The sequence below is a fragment of the Balaenoptera acutorostrata genome, chromosome 6 (assembly GCF_949987535.1).
Source record: "Balaenoptera acutorostrata chromosome 6, mBalAcu1.1, whole genome shotgun sequence".
NCBI classification, from domain to species: Eukaryota; Metazoa; Chordata; class Mammalia; order Artiodactyla; family Balaenopteridae; genus Balaenoptera; species Balaenoptera acutorostrata.
Genome location: NC_080069.1, coordinates 104,910,467 through 104,929,352, shown reverse-complemented (window position 1 = coordinate 104,929,352; position 18,886 = coordinate 104,910,467). Strand labels below are relative to the sequence as shown.

At 50.0% G+C, this 18,886-nt stretch overlaps 1 protein-coding gene across 3 annotated transcripts; it reads left to right on the top strand.

The window, feature by feature from the left end:
* Positions 1-7,242: 7,242 nt before the first annotated feature.
* ALAD (aminolevulinate dehydratase) lies at positions 7,243-17,144 on the top strand. 3 transcript variants are annotated; one of them, XM_028165443.2, is made up of 12 exons: positions 7,243-7,382; positions 12,581-12,768; positions 13,727-13,777; positions 14,243-14,339; positions 14,710-14,845; positions 14,952-15,035; positions 15,136-15,224; positions 15,444-15,499; positions 15,587-15,674; positions 15,763-15,849; positions 16,215-16,344; positions 16,997-17,144. In XM_028165443.2, the coding sequence occupies exons 2-12, from the start codon at positions 12,656-12,658 to the stop codon at positions 17,053-17,055; spliced, it is 990 nt and encodes a 329-aa protein (XP_028021244.1). In that variant the 5' UTR covers positions 7,243-7,382; positions 12,581-12,655; the 3' UTR covers positions 17,056-17,144. The 3 variants fall into 3 exon arrangements, with proteins under 3 accessions (XP_028021244.1, XP_028021245.1, XP_028021246.1); XM_028165444.2 differs by having other exon boundaries at positions 7,250-7,382; positions 12,545-12,768; XM_028165445.2 differs by lacking the exon at positions 7,243-7,382 and adding an exon at positions 11,790-11,876.
* Positions 17,145-18,886: the final 1,742 nt, after the last annotated feature.

Below are 18,886 nucleotides of genomic sequence, written 5' to 3'. Positions count from 1 at the left end.
GGGGAGGACCACTGACCATGCTCTATACAGTTCTTGGGGTGTGGACTGAGCCAGACCCTTATAAATATGGGATCCTGTGTCACCTTGGATGACCAGCAGATGCTGCTCATTAACAAGCAGGGGCGCTGCAGCTCTTCAACCACAGTGAGAGCTTCCCATGGCTCTGCTGGGCACCCCATACATACTAGATGCTCAACAACTCCAAACATTTTTTGAGTCCCTGCTGTGTTCCTGGCACTGTTCTAAATGCTTTCAAGTATTAACTCTTAAATCCTATGAAGGAACACTGCTGTTAGCTCCATGATTTCAGCTATGACACTGTATTACCTCTAGGTTATGTAACTGTTTCAAATCATATTTCACAGATAGATACACAACCCCAATGATCATTAGGTCCAGTGGCTTTTTCCTTCTCCACAGCAGAAACATCGCTTTTTTTTTTTCCTGTCTCTCACATTTATATTTGTATGAAAGACAAAGCTATTCAATATATTTGTTTCTTATTTCTCCCTTGAAATTTATATTAAGGCTATTTCTACAAGTTAGTTACAATGTCACAGTATTATGTTTCTGGGAAGACAGCATACACTGAGTCCTTCATAGTTGGTTATTGTGCAAATGATTTTTTTTTAAATACACTGAACTTCAGTTTTTTCATCTCTAAATTGGCAGTATTAATACCTACCTTAAAAGGAGAATTTTGAAAGATAACAGAAGACTTTTAGCACAGTGGCATGTACACAGCAAGGCCTTGTTTTTATTTTTGTTTTTCTCTTCCGTACATATTTTCATTTCCCTTTGAATTAACAGAACAGCTTCAGAATAGGACAGAAATCATTTTTATAATCTTGTCGAAGATAATCTGTTTTCTTTCATAATAGTAGCCTAAGGAGAATGTAAAGTCTGGATACATACACAGCATAACATTTGTACTCTGTGTGATAAATTAAAGACTAATCTCTGTGGCTTCTACTAGACATCATAGGCACTGTTATCAAGTATTTGATTGCTTTTGGAGCAGAAGAATATTATTTAAGGATTACCAAAATAGTTCAAGTTTAACTTCAGTTTGTTCATTCTATATTAATATATTCATTTCTAATTGTATAATTTAAAATTTTTTAATTTACATAATATTGATTTATAACATTGGTTTCGTGTGTACAACATTCTGTTTCTACTTCTGTGTACTCTACAACATGCTACCCACCAAAACTTTATTGTCCATTCATCACCATACTGTTGATTCCCTTTACCCATTTTTCCCTCCCCCTTGCCCCTCCCCCTCTGGTAACTCCTGCTCAGTTCTCTGTAGGTTTGGTTTGGTTTGTTCATTTATTTGGGGTTTTAGTTTTTTATGTTCCACATATGAGTGAAATCATACGGTATTTGTGTTTCTCCACAGGACTTATTTCACTTAGCTTAATAACCTCAAGGTCCATTCATGTTGTCACAAATGGCAGGATTTCATCTTTTTTTTATGGCTGAATAGTATTCCATTGTATATATACACCACATCTTCATTATCCATTCATTGGTGGGCACTTAGGTTGTTTCCATATCTTGGCTATTGTAAAGAATGCTGTGCCACGATGAACATAAGGGCATATATCTAGAAATACATTGTTTCCTTTTTTTTTTTTTGGCCGTGCTGCACGGTATGTGGGATCTCAGGCGAACCTGAGGCCCCTTCAGTGGAAGCGTGGAGTCTTAACCACTGGACGACTAGGGAAGTCCCTAGAAATATGTCGTTTCTTTTTTTTTTTTTTTTTTTTTGACGTGTCGTTTCTTAATTCCCATGAGCACCACTCAGCCAAGCCCTCAAGTCCCATCTGGACTTCTGTGGCTTCCTTTGAGCTCAGTTTCCTGCCTCATCTCTGCTTCCCCTAGCTTCCTCTGTGTACTGCTTGCCAAGTGGATCTTCCTGGAACATTGCTATGTTGCAGTCCCTCACTGCTTTCTGTTAAGTCAAATTCATACCTAGACCTGTTACTCAAAGCCTGCTTAAGGTGGGCTCACCTGACCTTCTGTAACATGCTTCTACCCCAACAGGAGCCTCCAGTCAAGAATGAATCCCCCAAAGAACTCTCCTTCCACACGACCTTAGTTCTTACCAAACTTTGACTCCTTAAGAAAAATCATGTTTCCTGCGAGTGGGGACTATAACTTAAAACTATAGAATTCAAGGACTGGGGATTTTCCTGGTGGCGCAGGGGTTAAGAATCCGTCTACCAATGCAGGGGACATGGGTTTGAGCCCTGGTCTGGGAAGATCCCACATGCCGCGGAGCAACTAAGCCCGTGCGCCGTAACTACTGAGCCTGAGCTCTAGACCTCGAGAGCCACAACTACTGAGCCTGAGTGCCACAACTACTGAAGCCCATGCACCTAAAGCCTGTGTTCCGCGACAAGAGAAGCCACCGCAATAAGAAGCCTGCGCACCGCAACGAAGAGTAGCCCCCGCTCGCCGCAACTAGAGAAAGCCCATGCGCAGCAACGCAGGACCCAACGCAGCCAAAAATAAATAAATAAATAAATTTATTAAAAAAAAAAAAAATTCAATGACTGGGAAGAATCTTTGAGGTCATCCGTCAGTTTTTCCCAACCACACCTCTCTCAATCCTGTAGTGGTATCCGGATTTTGAAGTTTCCTTACTAGGCCAAGGTAATGTTTCTCACCTGTTTTTAACCACAGCCCTTCATGCCTAGAGATTCTGATTTGGATTTGGAGGGTGGGAGGATTACCATCCTTACCCATGCAAAATTACAAAAAATCTCCTATTTTCACAGATGGGAAATTGAGGCTCATCAGAGAGAAGTGACTTAACACTAATTTATAAAAGCTGGGATTCCGTTCCAGTGGCCCACTGCCTTGCTTCTATTTTTTTTTAACTAAACTTTATTTTTGAACAATTTTAGATTTACAGAAAAGTAGCAAAGAGTATAACCGTCACCCAGCTTGCCCTCATGTTAATCTTACATAACCATGGTACATTTGTCAAAGCTAAGAAAAAACCCATATTGCATTTGGTGAACCAATTTTCTTTTTTGATTGAGATAAAATTCACAGAACATAAAATTAACCTTTTTTTTTAAATAAAGTTATTTATTTATTTATTTTTGTCTGCATTGGGTCTTCGTTGCTGCGTGCAGTCTTTCTCTAGTTGTGGCGAGCGGGGGCTACTGTCCGTTGTGGTGCGCGGGCTTCTCATTGCAGTGGCTTCCCTTGTTGCGGAGCACGGGCTCTAGGCACGCGGGCTCAGTAGTTGTGGCTCGTAGGCTCTAGAGCGCAGGCTCAGTAATTGTGGCTCACGGGCCCAGTTGCTCCGCGGCATGTGGGATATTCCCGGACCAGGGCTCGAACCCGTGTCCCCTGCTTTGGCAGGCAGATTCTTAACCACTGCACCACTGGGGAAGCCCAAAATTAACCATTTTAAAATGAGCAACTCAGTGGCATTTAGCACATTCACAGCCACCACGTCTATCTAGTTCCAAAACATGTTCATCACCCCAAAATAAAACCTCATACCAGTCAAGCAGTTATTCCCCATGTTTCCCTCTCCTTGCCCCTGGCAACCACTAATATCTGGTTCTTTTTATGCTCTTCACAAGCATTCAGCCCAGTGCCATGTACCTACCTGGGAGGCACTCAATAAAGTGGGAGTTTGGGGTGGTTTTTTTTACTTTTTATTTAGTAAGTAGAATATACATACTAAAAGGTGCAAATAAGAGTAGAGGTTGGGGGGCTTCCCTGGTGGCGCAGTGGTTGAGAGTCTGCCTGCCAATGCGGGGGACACGGGTTCGAGCCCTGGTCTGGGAAGATCCCACATGCCGCGGAGCGGCTGGGCCCGTGAGCCACAATTACTGAGCCTGCGCGTCTGGAGCCTGTGCTCCGCAACAAGAGAGGCCGCGATGGTGAGAGGCCTGCACACCGCGATGAAGAGTGGTCCCCACTTGCCACAACTAGAGAAAGCCCTCGCACAGAAACGAAGACCCAACACAGTCATAAATAAATAAATAAATAAAAGAACGCGAATTTCTTTAAAAAAAAAAAAGAGTAGAGGTTGGTAAATTTTCACAACTAAACACATCTATGAAGGAATTCCCTGGTGGTCCAGTGGTTAGGACTCCACACTTTCACTGCCAAGGGCCCGGGTTCAATCCCTGGTTGGGGAACTAAGATACCACAAGCGGCACAGATGCAACCAAGAAAAAAATTTAATTAATTAATTAAACATATCTATGAAAGTCACACTGAGATCAATAAACAACATGACCAGCACCCTAAAAAGAACCTTCGATCTCCCAGTCATTTCCTATCTCCCCAGTAGTAGTCACTATCCTGACTTCCAGCACAGGTTAATTTTGCCTGGGTTTGCACTTTATATAAACGGAATCATACAATATGTTCTCTTGTGTCTGACTCCTTTTGCTCAGCGTTATATTTAAGATTCATGTCGTTGCATTCACAATACTTTTTATGGATAAGAGTGACAGATTAAGGCAAAATTATATTTGGGGGGGTGCGAGAAGTGGGAACAGGTCTCTCAGTCAAGAATAAGAGTGACATGGGAAAAATAGATTACACCAAACAGCAACATTCTTAAATTTTCCACCCTGTTTGGGATCTTGGAGGTATCCAATGGTACTAATTATTTTTAGTTATCAATAAACTCAGAGATAGGAGAGGTATTTTGTTGTTGTTGTTGTTTTTGGCCATGCCATGCAGCATGCGGAACTTCCCCACCCAGGGATTGAACCCATGTCCCCTGCATTGGAAGCATGGAGTCTTAACTACTGAACCACCAGGGAAGTCCGGGAGAGGTGTTATGAAAGACCTGCTGGGCAGGGGATCTAAACTGGGGGAAAAAATAAATAGTAATTACCTCTGTGAGTTGAAGGAATATGGTTCGCAGGCAATGAAGAGAAATCCCAGTGTGGCACGGGGCAAATTAATCTCCTGGCAATTGTTTTCCCAATCTATAAAATGAGGATAGTAACATAGTTGTCATCAAAATTAGATAAGTGTGGGGCTTCCCTGGTGGCGCAGTGGTTAAGAATCTGCCTGCTAATGCAGGGGACACGGGTTCGAGCCCTGGTCTGGGAAGATCCCACATGCCGCCGAGCAACTAAGCCCGTGAGGCACAACTACTGAGCCTGCGCGTCTAGAGCCTGTCCTCCGCAACAAGAGAAGCCACGACAATGAGAAGCCCGCGCACCGCGATGAAGAGTAGCCCCTGCTCGCCGCAACTGGAGAAAGCACACGCACAGAAACGAAAACCCAACACAGCCAAAAATAAATTAATTAATTAATTAATTTTAAAAAAATTAGATAAATGAATGTAAAATGTATGGTACTGTCCCTAACTCTTTAATGCACAAAAAAGCATTACTTTCTTTCCACCACCTTCCTTATTGGAACACAGATCAGAACTCTAGCAGCTGGGAACTAAGCAGTATCATATTTTCCCAGCATTAAGCCTCTCTGCCTCTTAGACTTGGAATATAAAGAGGTATAAAACAGGCTTGGGGTACAGATTTTGAGAAATAAAATCTGAGAATAAGTGTAATACAACCCTCTGACATCCTTCACAGTTCAAAGTCGACTTTTCAATAATCCCCCTCTCACTTTCACAAAGCATTTCCTGGGACTTCCCTGGTGGTCCAGCGGTTAAGACTCACACTCCCAATGCAGGGGGCCCGGGTTCGATCCCTGGTCATGGGTTCGATCCCTGGTCACGGGTTCAGTCCGTGGTCAGGGAACTAGATCCCGCGTGCCGCAACTAAAGATCCCGCATGCTGCAACTAAAGATCCCACGTGCAGCAACTAAGACCCGGCACAGCCAAATAAGTAAATATTTAGGGGAGAAAAAAAAGGAGTTAATTTGCTAGGGTATTGATCCTGACCCCTATTTCACTCATCTGATGCTACCAGTTCACCCAAGCCCCATAAGCCTCACCAGATCCCTCCTGCCCCATCTTTCCCCCCCCCCAGACTTTTGGTCAAATCTCTCATTGTACCCATAATAGATAGACAGGTCTGATTCCCCTGTCAGACTTGGAGCCTTTCCAAAGTGCCCATGTCTTTCACATCACATCTCCCAAACTATGGCACAGAGTAAGTAAGCCCTGAGAAATTACGCTGAAATAAATTTTCTCTGAAAACTTGGAGGGCAGCCTGGTGCTGAACTCAACAACTTTAAAATGCTCAGTCCGCAAAAATGGACTTAGTTATTGTGTTAGGCACTATGGTGTTGTTTTAATGTCCTTGACATCTAATTATTCTTTCAATAAACAACTAGTACAGGCTTCCCTGGTGGCGCAGTGGTTGAGAATCTGCCTATCAATGCAAAGGACACGGGTTCGAGTCCTGGTCTGGGAAGATCCCACATGCCGCGGAGCAACTGGGCCCGTGAGCCACAATTACTGAGCCTGCGCTTCTGGAGCCTGTGCTCCGCAACAAGAGAGGCCGCGATAAAAGAGTGGCCCCCCACTTGCCACAACTAGAGAAAGCCCTCGCACAGAAACGAAGACCCAACACAGCCATAAATAAATAAATACATACATAAATAAATAAAACCCGGGCTTCCCTGGTGGCGCAGTGGTTGAGAGTCTGCCTGCCAATGCAGGGGACACGGGTTCGAGCCCTGGTCTGGGAGGATCCCACATGCCGCGGAGCAACTGGGCCCGCGAGCCACAGCTACTGAGCCTGCGCGTCTGGAGCCTGTGCTCCCAACAAGAGAGGCCGCGATGGTGAGAGAGGCCCGCGCACCGCGATGAAGAGTGGCCCATGAAGAGTGGCCCCCGCTTGACGCAACTGGAGAAAGCCCTCGCACAGAAACGAAGACCCAACACAGCCAAAATAAATAAATAAATAAATTTAAAAAAAATAATAATAATAAAATAAATAAATAAAACCCGAAAGTTTAAAAAAAAAACCCAATTTTTTTTTAAAAAAACAACTAGTGCCAAGTATGCGCTAGGCTGGGAAAAGAGGGGCTATAAAGAAAACCTCAGGCCTCTAACCACCTTCGAGGCCGGTTCACACGCAGCACCCTTGCCGCGCCGCTCCTGCGCCCCCAAGTGGGCTCCCCCGGGACTTCCGCAGCTCAGGAGCGAACCTCAGCGTAGGGAGGGGCAGGCCCTCCAGCCTTTCGGCACACCCGATTGGCAAGGCCTACTGACGTGAGTGGGCGTGGTCTCGGCCGGAGCCGACCTCAGGCCAAGTGCCCACAGGGGGCGAGGCCTGCATGCGGTAGGGGGCGGGCTGTGAGAGAGGCAGCTGCTTCCGGGAGAGCCGCCCCGCCCCCACGTGGGACTTGGGAGAGCAGAGCGCGCGGCAGCGGTGGCGGGAGTGGCGTCTCAGATTCCTTAGGGAGGCAGGTGAGTGGGGACTGGACCCGGGGAGATGGCGGACTTGGAGGCAGGGGCTGTGGCATCAAAGTCTTGTGTCCCCAGACCCAGACTCTGCTGTAATCCACAAGCGCTGGCGGTGCAGCCGAGGACGGAGTGACTCTGGGACTCCTATTTAGGCTCTTAGAGGTAGAATGTCCTGCTGCAGCGAGGTTGAGGTCTCTGCGTGGCCGTTGCCCTTGGGGACCCGGGTCTGGGCTCCGAGTCTCCTGTCTGGGGTCCATTCCCTTGGAGACCGCTTGGGTAGGCTCCATCAGCGGAGAGCCCGAGGTGCCTCGCAGGATGGGGGAGGGAGGTGCAAACAATAACAGCCGCTCTGTGCTAGGATTGTACATAAGTTACATGCATTGGCCCATTCAGTCTTACAACAGCCCATTGAGGTCTGTTCAAGTCCTTATTTACCAGATGAGGATTCTGAGGTCAGACAGCTGGAAGGTGACAGACTCAGGATTTGAACCCACATCTACAGACTCCAAAACCCACACCCGTAACCCTCATGCTGCCAACTGCAGCCAGGTCCAGAGTCACCGTTCTGCCTCTTTCCTTCCTCACCCCCTTCACCCAGAGCTCTCCAGGAGTCCAGCTCTGCTGATAAGCAGCTTTGAAATCTGTACTTAAAGTATCAAGGTGTAATGGTGGAAATTGAGGACTTCTCTGCTGGAGACCTGGATTCTAGCCCGAGATCTGCCACTGACCCCTGCACGATCTTGGACCAGTGTCAACCCAGTATCACCATCATTTCAATGATGTAGTCAGCAAGCTTTAAGGAACCTCTTAATCAGTATGTTCTAGGAATTTGTGGAACTGGCTGATTCTCCTTTTAGCTCCAGAGGAGATTTGGGCTCTTCAAAGCCAAGTCAAGGCCTGGGTCTACTTCTTCTCTTTCATCCCTGTTCCTAGCACTGGGGCAGGCCCAGAGTAGATATTCAGGAAATGCAGTTTGAATAAACAGGTAGCCAGTCGGCTCCTTTTCAGAACTGCCTGACAGCTGCTGTCCTGGGCCCTTCTGGGGGTTTGGATTTCTCAGCCCTGGCCACCTTCTACCTAGCTGGCCCTCCCCTGCTAGTGGCAGAGCCTGTCATCGCTGGCAGCAGCTCACAACCCTCTGTGCCAAGACCACAGCCTCTGGAATCCTCAGTGGAGCACAACATGGGGGGATCAGGCCCTGCATCTCTTCTCAGCCCCTCTGGGTGGTAGTTCTCAGGGCCCAACTTAGGTTACTCGAAGTTGAAGAAGTTACCTTCTAAGGAAGGAGATACTTTCACAAACAATCTGAAATTTTACTTATCCCTCAGTGTTGCCTGTTCCATGAAGCCGTCCATCCTTGATTCCAAGAGACACAGGTCCCTCCTATAGCATATAGTCCACCCCTCTACTGTAGCATCTGTATGGTGACTATTTCTCCTTCACCACATAAGCTGCTGGAAGGCAAGGACCCCACCTCAGATATCCTGGGAGACCCTGTGGCCCATCCAGGTTTGAGTGAAAGTTCTCCCTTCTGGGTGTGGTGCAGAGGGCACAGCTGTGATCCACTCCAGGAGGTCTAGTCATCCCACTTCTACTCCTAATGATAGTAAAAGTAGCTGCATATTTACTGAGTGGCTACTGTGCCAGGCATGTACCTCTTCACTATCTCTGATCTTCTCTGCAGCTTTGCAAGTTTGATAGTATCATTCCCATTTCATAGATTACGAAATGAAGATTCTGCAACCTTGCCCAAAGTCATACACAGAGCACAGAGCAGACCTGGGACTGTTTGACCCTGAAACATTACTCTTTCTACACTGCCTGCTACAGCCTTCCAGTTAAGCTAACCTGTTCTGCATCCCATGGTGACTTGCCCTTGTCTTCAGTGTGGTGTCACAGGATTTAAGCTGTGGCTTACAGGCTCCCTTGATTTGGGAGAAGTGCCCCTTCCAAGTATGTGAAAATCTTCCAATTTTTCAGGGACTTTTGGCAAAGCAAAACCTCCACCTGGATTTGGCTCTGCAAACAGAGAAGCACCTCTGTTGCTCAGGGGCTGTTGTTCTACTGCACAGATCTTTGTTTATTGGGGCTTCCCTGGCGGTCCAGTGGTTAAGACTCCACGCTTCCACTGCAGTGGGCACGGGTTCGATCCCTGTTAGGGGAACTAAGGTGACACGTGGTGCAGCAAAACAAACAACAACAACAAAAAAAAACAGATGTTTGTTTATTAAGCACGTATGTAACAGAATGACTACTTGTGGGGCAGGTAACAGGCCCTTGAATAGAAGCCAGGAGACCCATGGTCAAGCCCAGCTTTGTACCTGACTCGCTGTGGATGTCAAACAACTCCTGTCTCCTTTCTGCACCCTACTTTCCGCAGCAGAATGTAAACGATTAAACAGGGTTGGTGATTTTCAACTTTTTAATTTTTTTCAGCACTAATACCCATTTCTCAAATCTCTCGCTGAATCCTAAAATTTAAAAAAAAAACAGATAAAAGTGGAACTGCCCTAGTAAGGCCTCCCCCTCACCACTCTCTAACCCCCAGTCTCCTCCGGGTGAATTGGACTGCAAGGCCTCTAGGCAGCCCTGCCCTTTTGCTTCTGATAAGCAGAAGGCATTTGCTTCCTCAGCCTTCTAAAGTAGATGTGGGGTTGAAGCCAGTGGAATGCAGCTTTGGATTCCAGAAGCTGGGGGCCTGCTGCTATAAAGGTTCTCTGGAAAGTGAGTTAGAGACCTAAAGACCTGCCTTCAAAATATGATGTGACTCTGCAGAATGACATTGAGCAAGTCAGTTAACCTCTCTGAGCCTCCATCTCCTTATCACTAAAAGTTAGAACAATTCTCTGCAATTAAATGGGATAATATATATGTGTAAAGTACCTAGTGCAGTGCCCAGCACACAACATACACTCAGTATATTTTTCTCTGATACCCTCCATCTCTCCAAGGCAGAGATAGTATAGGCAGAGCAACGCCTACTGAATCAAGTGTTTATCAGTAGTATGGGGTATGGTAGGTAAAACCCTGCACTCATTGTCTACAACAGACTCAAATTCTGGCTCAGTCACTAGCTGTGTGGTCTTGGGCAAGTGACTTAACCTCTCTGAGCTGGGCTAATCCTTAGCAGACCTAAGAGCAAAATCTTGTACAAACTGGGCACTCAGGACTTTGTATCTGCTAAATGATTGTTCATATGGGGGTTGGGACATCTTTGGGGAGGCCTGGCTTGCCCCTGTGTCAGATGTTGTGGCTGGCCCAGGGGTGTGGTGGTGGAGTGGATCCTGTGTGGCTCCTGATAACCCCAACCCCGCCAAGGAGGAGGAGCAGATGAAACAGGCCCCTGAGCTAGTTGGGAGGGAGCCAAGGGGCCTGGGAGGCTGGAGGGCAGGGGGAGGGGAAGGCATCATCAGTGTACTAAAGGACCCCCCAACCAGACCCAGAGAGTGTGCAGCCGTGGGTAAGTCCCTGCCCCTCTCTGGGCCTTGAGGTCCCATTCATACAAGGAGAGATTGGTGGCTCTTTGTTTTCCCCCTACTTGGCTGTTAGGCACCTCCAAAAGGAAGCATCTAAAACGGAGCTCTCCACCTCCTCTCTCTCCAGGCTCGGCTCCCCACCGCCCTCTTCCTGCCTGTCCCTGTCTCTGCTGCCCTCCAGGTCAAGCAAGCTAGCGCATCTGCCCCAAGAGACTGCCTCTTGGCCGCCTTAGGATGGCCCCTCCTCCCCACCCCTCTCGCCCCACAGCCTCTGTCCTCCTCTGCTTCTAGTCAGCTCTGCTCAGGCTGCAAGAATTATCTTCCTAAAGCCAGGCTCTGAGCAGGCCCCTGCCCCGCCCCCTGCTCAGAAATCTTCCCTGTCCTCAGTCTGGCCGCCCCTCCCCTCCAAACACACATCCTCGATTGCCTCTTCAGTCCTCAGAGCAGTCCGCAGCCCGTCCTCCTGGCCCCTTCTTTCCCCTCCGGAGGGAACATTCTCCCCTTTCCCTCTGCCGAGCCGAACCCACTCATCCTGCAAAACCGAGTTCTAGTCCTGTCTTCTTCCAACAAGCTTCTGACCTCCTAACTCACATTGGAAGTCATGGTTCCTTCATGGTAGGCTCGGCCTCTCCGAGATGCGCTCAGTCAGCCCGACCCCCTGGGACTGCGGTGCCAACTGGATGAGAAATCATGTGTGTGAGTGCCCAGCGTGGCCTGGCACATAGTAGGTGCTCAAGAAACAAACGTTAATGCCCCAGCTTCCTTCTGTCTTACACCCCTTATTTGGCATTTAGGGCATATTGTCTTGTACTTCATGTGGGTAAATATATTTACTGTGTGGCAGAGTGCTGTGCAGGAGGCAAACATGAACTAAGTGTGGACCCTGCCCTGCAGAAGCTCCGCCTACAGGGACGAGATAAGATAAGGCCACAGAGAACTGGTATATGAGAGAGACTGTGAGCTGGGCAAGAAGAGATGCTGCAAGGGAGAGGGAAGGAGGGGCCGCCTGGTGGAGAACCTGGTAGGATTTGGGGATGGGGAAGTTGTGGAAAGAGCACCAGCCTCCTAGGGAAAGAGGGTGAGCTGGAACACAGCCGAGTGTGCTTGGGGAACAGCAGGAGGCTCTCGGGCTGAAAAAGACAGCCTCCGTGGCCACTCCACAGGCGTGTCTGTCTGTCTGTCTGTCGGCACGGTGCGATTTAATCCTCTTAAGTGTGTGTCCGTGTACCAAGGGGTTAACAGTGTTCCCCTAGAGGTAGAATTACAGGAAATTTTTCTCTTTTTGCTTATCTGTACTTTTCTAAAATTTCTGCCATGACCATGGACATTGTTCATTGAATAGGCAAAGTTTAAGTGGTGGCTAGACCAGGGCTTCTCATAGTAAAGTCCAGTCCATCCCAGACTGATTCTTTGATAAAATGCAATGAAAATGAATTATTAGAGACATGTTGTTTTAAAAAAAGAGACCAAATAAAATACAAACCCAGATTTTATATTATTAGATTCAACTTGCTCTGGAAGTTTCTGAAAACTTTCTGAAAGTTTCTGAAGTTTCATGAAAGTGTCTACTTATCTTGGTGCACACCGGCAGGGATTGGTGAACCCCACTAGGAGTAGCACTGGGGTAGAGAACAGGGGAAGCAGGAATCTGGAAAAGCCTGCGGGTATGTGACTACCTCCCGGTTCCAGGGACCACGTCTCACGCGCCTCTCGTCGCCCTCACAGAGCTGAGCACGAGGCAGACCCCCCAGGAACCCTCAGTTCCAGCCACCCGGCTGCCCTGTGTCCTCCCTGCCCACCATGCAGCCCCAGTCGGTCCTGCACAGCGGCTACTTCCACCCACTACTTCGGACCTGGCAGGCAACCACCGCCAGCCTCAGTGCCTCCAGCCTCATCTACCCCATCTTTGTCACGTGAGTCCCCAAATGAGCCAGGTCTCTGATCGGCAGGGGGTGGGTTGAGTGTGTGTGCATGCATGTGAACAGAGCAGGTGTCTGTGTTGCGGGGATAAAGTGGGCTGTCAGCTTGGAGCTCAATGTATTGGACGTGGCCTGCTGGGTTAAGGACAGCCATTAAGAGAAAAACAAACCTTGAAGAGAATACAGTCTTCCCATTTGGAAAATAAAAATAACCCTTGCCTGTCATCCTGAGTTTTTGCAACAAGACAGAAGCCAAGATGATGTTTTGTTGGCTGTAAAGTACTATGTACATGTCAGAGGTGGCAGTCATGATGAGTCACGATAGCACAGCTCATACATATTGAGGGCTTACTGTGTCCCGGGTACTGGTATGCTAAGCACCTATGTATATTATCTCATTCCACCCTGACAGTATTCATATGAGAAGAATACGGATATTATCCCTTAGAATGTCGTCTCCACGAGGGCAGGGATTTTTGTCTGTTTTGTTCACTGTTGTGTTGCCAGAGCCTAGAACAGTACCTGACACATAATAAGTGCTCAATAAATATTTGTTGAATGAATGAATGAATGAATCGACCCAGGATACAGATGAAGGCCCTGAGGCTCAAAGAGTACCATTTGGCCAAGGTCGCCCAGTCAGTAAGTAGCTGGGATAGCAAGCAAGGACCTTCTGATCTCAGTGTCCAAGTTCTTAACCACTTGACTCCTTCCTAGGAGTACTGTTCTTTGAGTACAGTTGCTTGTTGTCACTGTTATTCTTGTTGTTCCTATTATTATTTCAGGCCCTGGGCTTGGCCAGGCAGGGGAACCAGACACTGGATCCCATCTTCCTCCCACCATCTCCACCTCCATATTCCTTCCGAGTTTCCCAACCATCCCTCCCAGTCACCCCCTCACCACTGGCCCTTCCCACAGCTACCAATCCATAGCCCATCCCCCGCTCTTGCAGGGATGTTCCTGATGACAAACAGCCTATCGCCAGCCTCCCAGGAGTGGCCAGGTAGGAGACGGAGTGGGGAGGGCAGGGTTATGATGGAGGGAGCAATTTCACAGGTGGAGGTGCCAGGAAGCAGAAGCAGACCCAGGAGGTAGAAGATCCAGAGAGGCTGACTTCAGCTCAGAAGGACTGTCTCAGGGGGCAGAGTTGTTCCACAACAAAAGAGGCAGCCTCGGGCAGTAATGAGCTACCTGTCACCAGAGGCGCCGTAGCAGAGGAACGCTGAACTTCAGATGGGAGTTCAATAACAGAACCTTGAAGGGGCCTTCCACAGCTGAATCCCATAACTCTGCTACGTGGGGCCTCGGTTTTCCCATCTGTTTGGTGGGTGCATTCCTGCCCCTCCGTGTACTGTGAGGCTTGAGCCCTCCTGGTGCCATGTGCACCTTGACTCTTAACAGAGGCACAGGCCAGAGGGGTGGGGGGACCCTAGCCTGGGACCTGCCTCACTTCAGCCCCTCCATGCAGGTATGGTGTGAACCGGCTGGAAGAGATGCTGAAGCCCCTGGTGGAGGAGGGCCTGCGCTGTGTCCTAGTCTTCGGCGTCCCCAGCAGAGTTCCCAAGGTGACAAATCAGAGGAGGGGTCAGAGGGAAGGGGAGGGGGAGGCTGGGTGAGGATAAGCTGAGGTTCCACGCTGACCACACCCTCGCTCCAGCCTTGTGCTGGCCCTGGGGCCACCGGTGAACGGACACAGCCCCTGCCCTTGAAACAGCAGCCATGTAGGATCGGGAAGCTAAGTAGGGCTGCAGCTCTGAATGGGCAAGTCAGGTTTCCCTCTGCAAAATGGGAACGGTCCTCCCCGTGCCTCCTCGTCCAGGGGCGGTCGTGGTGATAAAGGAGAGGGCTGGGGCTGTGCCCTGGTGGCTGGCCACTGTGCCTCCCAAAGGCTTCGTGTGACTTTGTCCTTCCGCTTTGTCCTTCCCCTGTCCCTAGGATGAGCGGGGCTCTGCGGCAGACTCCGAGGACTCCCCGGCTATCGAGGCCATCCGTCTGTTGCGCAAGAACTTCCCCGGCCTCCTGGTGGCCTGCGACGTGTGCCTGTGCCCGTACACCTCCCACGGTCACTGCGGTGAGCTTCCCTCCTTCCACCAGCCCTGCTGCCACCAGCACTCCCACTGCAGTGGAGACGGGCCAAGGCCCGGGATGCTCCCCAAACCCAGCTGTCTGTCCTGCAGGGCTTCTGAGTGAGAATGGGTCGTTCCAAGCTGAGGAGAGCCGCCAGCGGCTGGCAGAGGTGGCGCTGGCCTATGCCAAGGCAGGTGAGTGAGCCACCAGCAGGGATGGGCACCCCCGGGTCAGGGAGGTGGCAGGGTGGATAGGAGGGTCCCAGAGTTCTGAAGGCCACCCTCTGCCCTTTAGGATGTCAGGTGGTGGCCCCGTCGGACATGATGGACGGACGCGTGGAAGCCATCAAGGAGGCTCTGATGGCACATGGATTTGGCAACAGGGTAGGGGTGGGGGGTGCAGGCAGCACGTGGGGAGGTAAGAGAGCCTGGACCGGATCTGCCCCCGTGTCTGCACCTCACACAGAGAAAGCAAGGCCCAGAGCTCCAGTGGGACTAGGACACAGGCCTCTATTTCCGGCCTGGGTCCTTTCTCTCCCTGTCACTTCACCCTGGGACATCTGGAGGGCTGGCTGAGCCAAGACCCCTATTATCTGCCCGTAGGTATCAGTGATGAGCTATAGTGCCAAATTCGCTTCCTGTTTCTATGGACCTTTCCGGTGAGTGGGGATGGCCAGGGGTCTGCTGTTGAATCCCTGACCCGTTAACCCAAAGCTGGAGCCCACCCTGGTGTCTCTACTTCCCAGGGACGCAGCTCAGTCGAGCCCAGCTTTTGGAGATCGCCGCTGCTACCAGCTGCCGCCCGGAGCACGAGGCCTGGCCCTCCGCGCGGTGGTGAGTGACCAGAGCTCCAGCCCCACCCGGCCTGTCCCCCTGTCACCTCGCCTCCCAGGCACTGCCCACACCATAACTCATCCCTTAGGACCGGGATGTACGGGAAGGCGCTGACGTGCTCATGGTGAAGCCAGGAATGCCTTACCTGGACATTGTGCGGGAGGTAAAGAACAAGGTGAGCACAGGGCGGAGGCCAGAGGGGGCTCGGGGAGATGAGAGTGTGTCCACAGATTCTGGGCCCTTTGATCGAGGGACTGCAGAATCTCGGAGTTGAGCAATCTGCCCGGGGAACAGGAATCCCCAGCACCCCCCACCCTTCCCGTCCCGCCCGGGGAACCACTGTGGGCCTCTGCGCCAGGGCTCGCAGGAGCCTTTGAACAGCTCTGCTTTAACAGCTCGAGGATGGGCCAGGCCGGCAGCAGCAGTGACTCAGGGCTTGGGGCTCAAGACGGTCACACATTGAGCAGGGAGGAAGGGATACTCCCAGAGGCGTGCCCACCTCCCACTTCAACCTGCCTGCCCCCCGCTGCTTCTCCCCAGCACCCTGAGCTCCCTCTCGCCGTGTACCACGTTTCCGGAGAGTTTGCCATGCTGTGGCATGGAGCCCAGGCCGGAGCGTTTGATCTCAAGGCTGCTGTACTGGAGGTCATGACTGCCTTCCGCAGAGCAGGTGAGCAAGCAGGGGTGGGAGTTTTTGACATGTGCCGCAGGGACTGATAGGCACTTTGCCCAGACAGGGAAATAAAGTCATGAGACAGCCTGGAGTCTCATGCCTGGAAATGCCAGAGATCTAAACAGACAGGCTGGGGAAGAGACATGAAACCGCAGGACAGAATGTGGAACAGTGAAGCACGTAGAGCCCTCTATTATTTTTTGGTTTTGAGACCTTGGCCAAGGCACTTCTCTAACTTCAGTGTCCTTGTCTATGAACTAGGGACAAGATAGCTGGTGCATGGTTGTCAAGAGGATTAAATGAGATGCTACATGTAATTGGTGTATGCTTGTCACTTCATAAATGGGAGCTGGTTTTGTTGGTTGAGCATACAGCGTGGGGAGGGAACTCACAGCTTACCTGTTTCCCCCACTGTGCAGTTTTATACATTGGCAAACTGAGGCCCAGAAGGAGAAAATGCCTTCCCCAAGGTCACACAACGTACAGAGCTAGGACTCACCGGAACTGAGCTCAGTCTTAGGTTGTGACACCCGTGGGCTGTGCCTCTTCATGGTAGCCTTCTTCCCACCCCCGGCCCTCATCTCCCAGAAGGTATTCCCCAAGCTGATGCCCTGCCCTTCCCCTGCTTCCCGCTTCTCTCCCAACACAGGTGCCGACATCATCATCACCTACTACACGCCTCAGCTATTGCAGTGGCTGAAGGAGTGATGGAGAAAGTGTGCAAGACCCAAGAACTAGAACTTTTTAATTCCTGAGCCTTGAAGAAGTGAAAACCAAAGTAAACGATGCTTTTAGAACTGTGTGCTCGTGCCCTCTTCCTGCTTACGTGCTGGCAGGCGCCCAGAAGCCCTGGGTGGTTTCTGCCAACGTGCCAAATCGTCCCACTCACAGCCACATCCTCATGGGCTCTCCCAGGCTTCCCTACCCCTCCCCTGGGTCAACCCTGAGGCTCACCTCTGCCACCCCAGCTCCTTCCTCTGGGGTGGCTTCAGCTTGAAAGCCACCAGGAATCATGGACATTGGCTCAGTGGGGCCTGGGAAAAAGGCTTGGAGCATTAAGGGAAAAGGAGGACAGTTGAATCTTGGACCCTCAAAAGCTCTGGAAAGCTCGAGGCCTCTGGCAGCAGAGCTGGGCACACTGGGACTGAGGCTTAGATTGACACCCTGGGTTTAGAGTTGAGATTTGCTGCGCTTCCACTGGAAGGCGATTCCCACACAGGCCAGTGGTTGCCAGGCTGCCTGAGATCTCCTGTTGTTCTCTGAGCCATAAACCCAGAGAAGAATTACTCATTAACGAGCAGAAAAGAATTATTCATTAACAAGCAGGAACGCTGCCTAAGGATCGAAATTCAGAAGCAAAGAGAGAGTTCCTGACTGTTGGAGATGCCACCACCAAAAAGGATTTTTATTGAAGAGGTATTTTTTGAGAAGGTCTGCTTTGTGCCCACACACAATGCTGGGTCCTGGGGGTATAGCAGGACAGACCTCGGCTTGTCTCTGAGTGGAATCTATACAAGGAGAACAGGGGTGACAGAAAACAACAAGAAAACAGACAAATAAGGCAGTTACACATTATAATAGTGCTTCTAGGGAAAGAAAGGGTCTGAGACAGAGAATAACAGATGATGGGCCTTGCTTGAGAAGCCCTCCATGAGGTTGAGGGACAAGGAAAGACCCTTACAGAGGGCAGAGGGAAGCAGACACCAGAAGCTGCGAGAATGACGGAGTGTACAGGCTCCTGCAGTGGGAGGGGCTTGGCAGGGCCGCTGGGAGCCAGATGAGGAAGAGGAAGGTGGGCTGCAGGACTGGAGGTTGGAAAGGTAGGTCCTGCACCTTGTAGGAAACTTGGGTTCTATTTTGCATCTGATAGAAAGCCATCTGAAGGATCTTAACCAGGACTTACATGTGTTCCGATTTCCCCCATTCTGCTCCTGTGAAAAAAATGGAGGGGCGAGCCAGAAAAAGCCTGGTCGGGAGACTGTTGCTGACGCCCCCGGAGCAATGACAGTGGCCTGGACCAGGGTGGTGGCAGTGGAGAGAGAAGGAAGCAGAATATATTCAGAATACATTCTGGAGATAGAATAGGAAGATTTTGCTGATGCTTTCACATTGCGGGGACTGAGGGAGGGAATGGGAGGAAACAGAGATGCCTTCATGGGTTTCTGGCTTGGGCAGCTGGTTTCCATTCATTCTTCTGAGGGTGACGGGACGTAATGTTTCCCCCCAGTGAAGGTTCAGGCCCAGCTAAGGAGGCGCCAGTTTGCAAGTCCACCTGCCTGTCTGCAAAGTGACAGAGAATCCCAACTCTAGAGTCAAAGCAAGGTTAGTTTGGATGTTACAGCAGTACAACCTGTTTTAAAATTTGGAATTATATGAGTCAGAAGCAGCTCCCCTCTGACTCCTGGTAGTTTTCCCCAGAGCTGTGGCCGACTTAACTGAAGACCTGATCTCATTCTGTCCTCAGCCTTTGGGACTTGAAGAGTCACTTAGAGGCCCGAAACATTCATGGGAGATCAGCCATTGACGGGTCTCAGGGCTT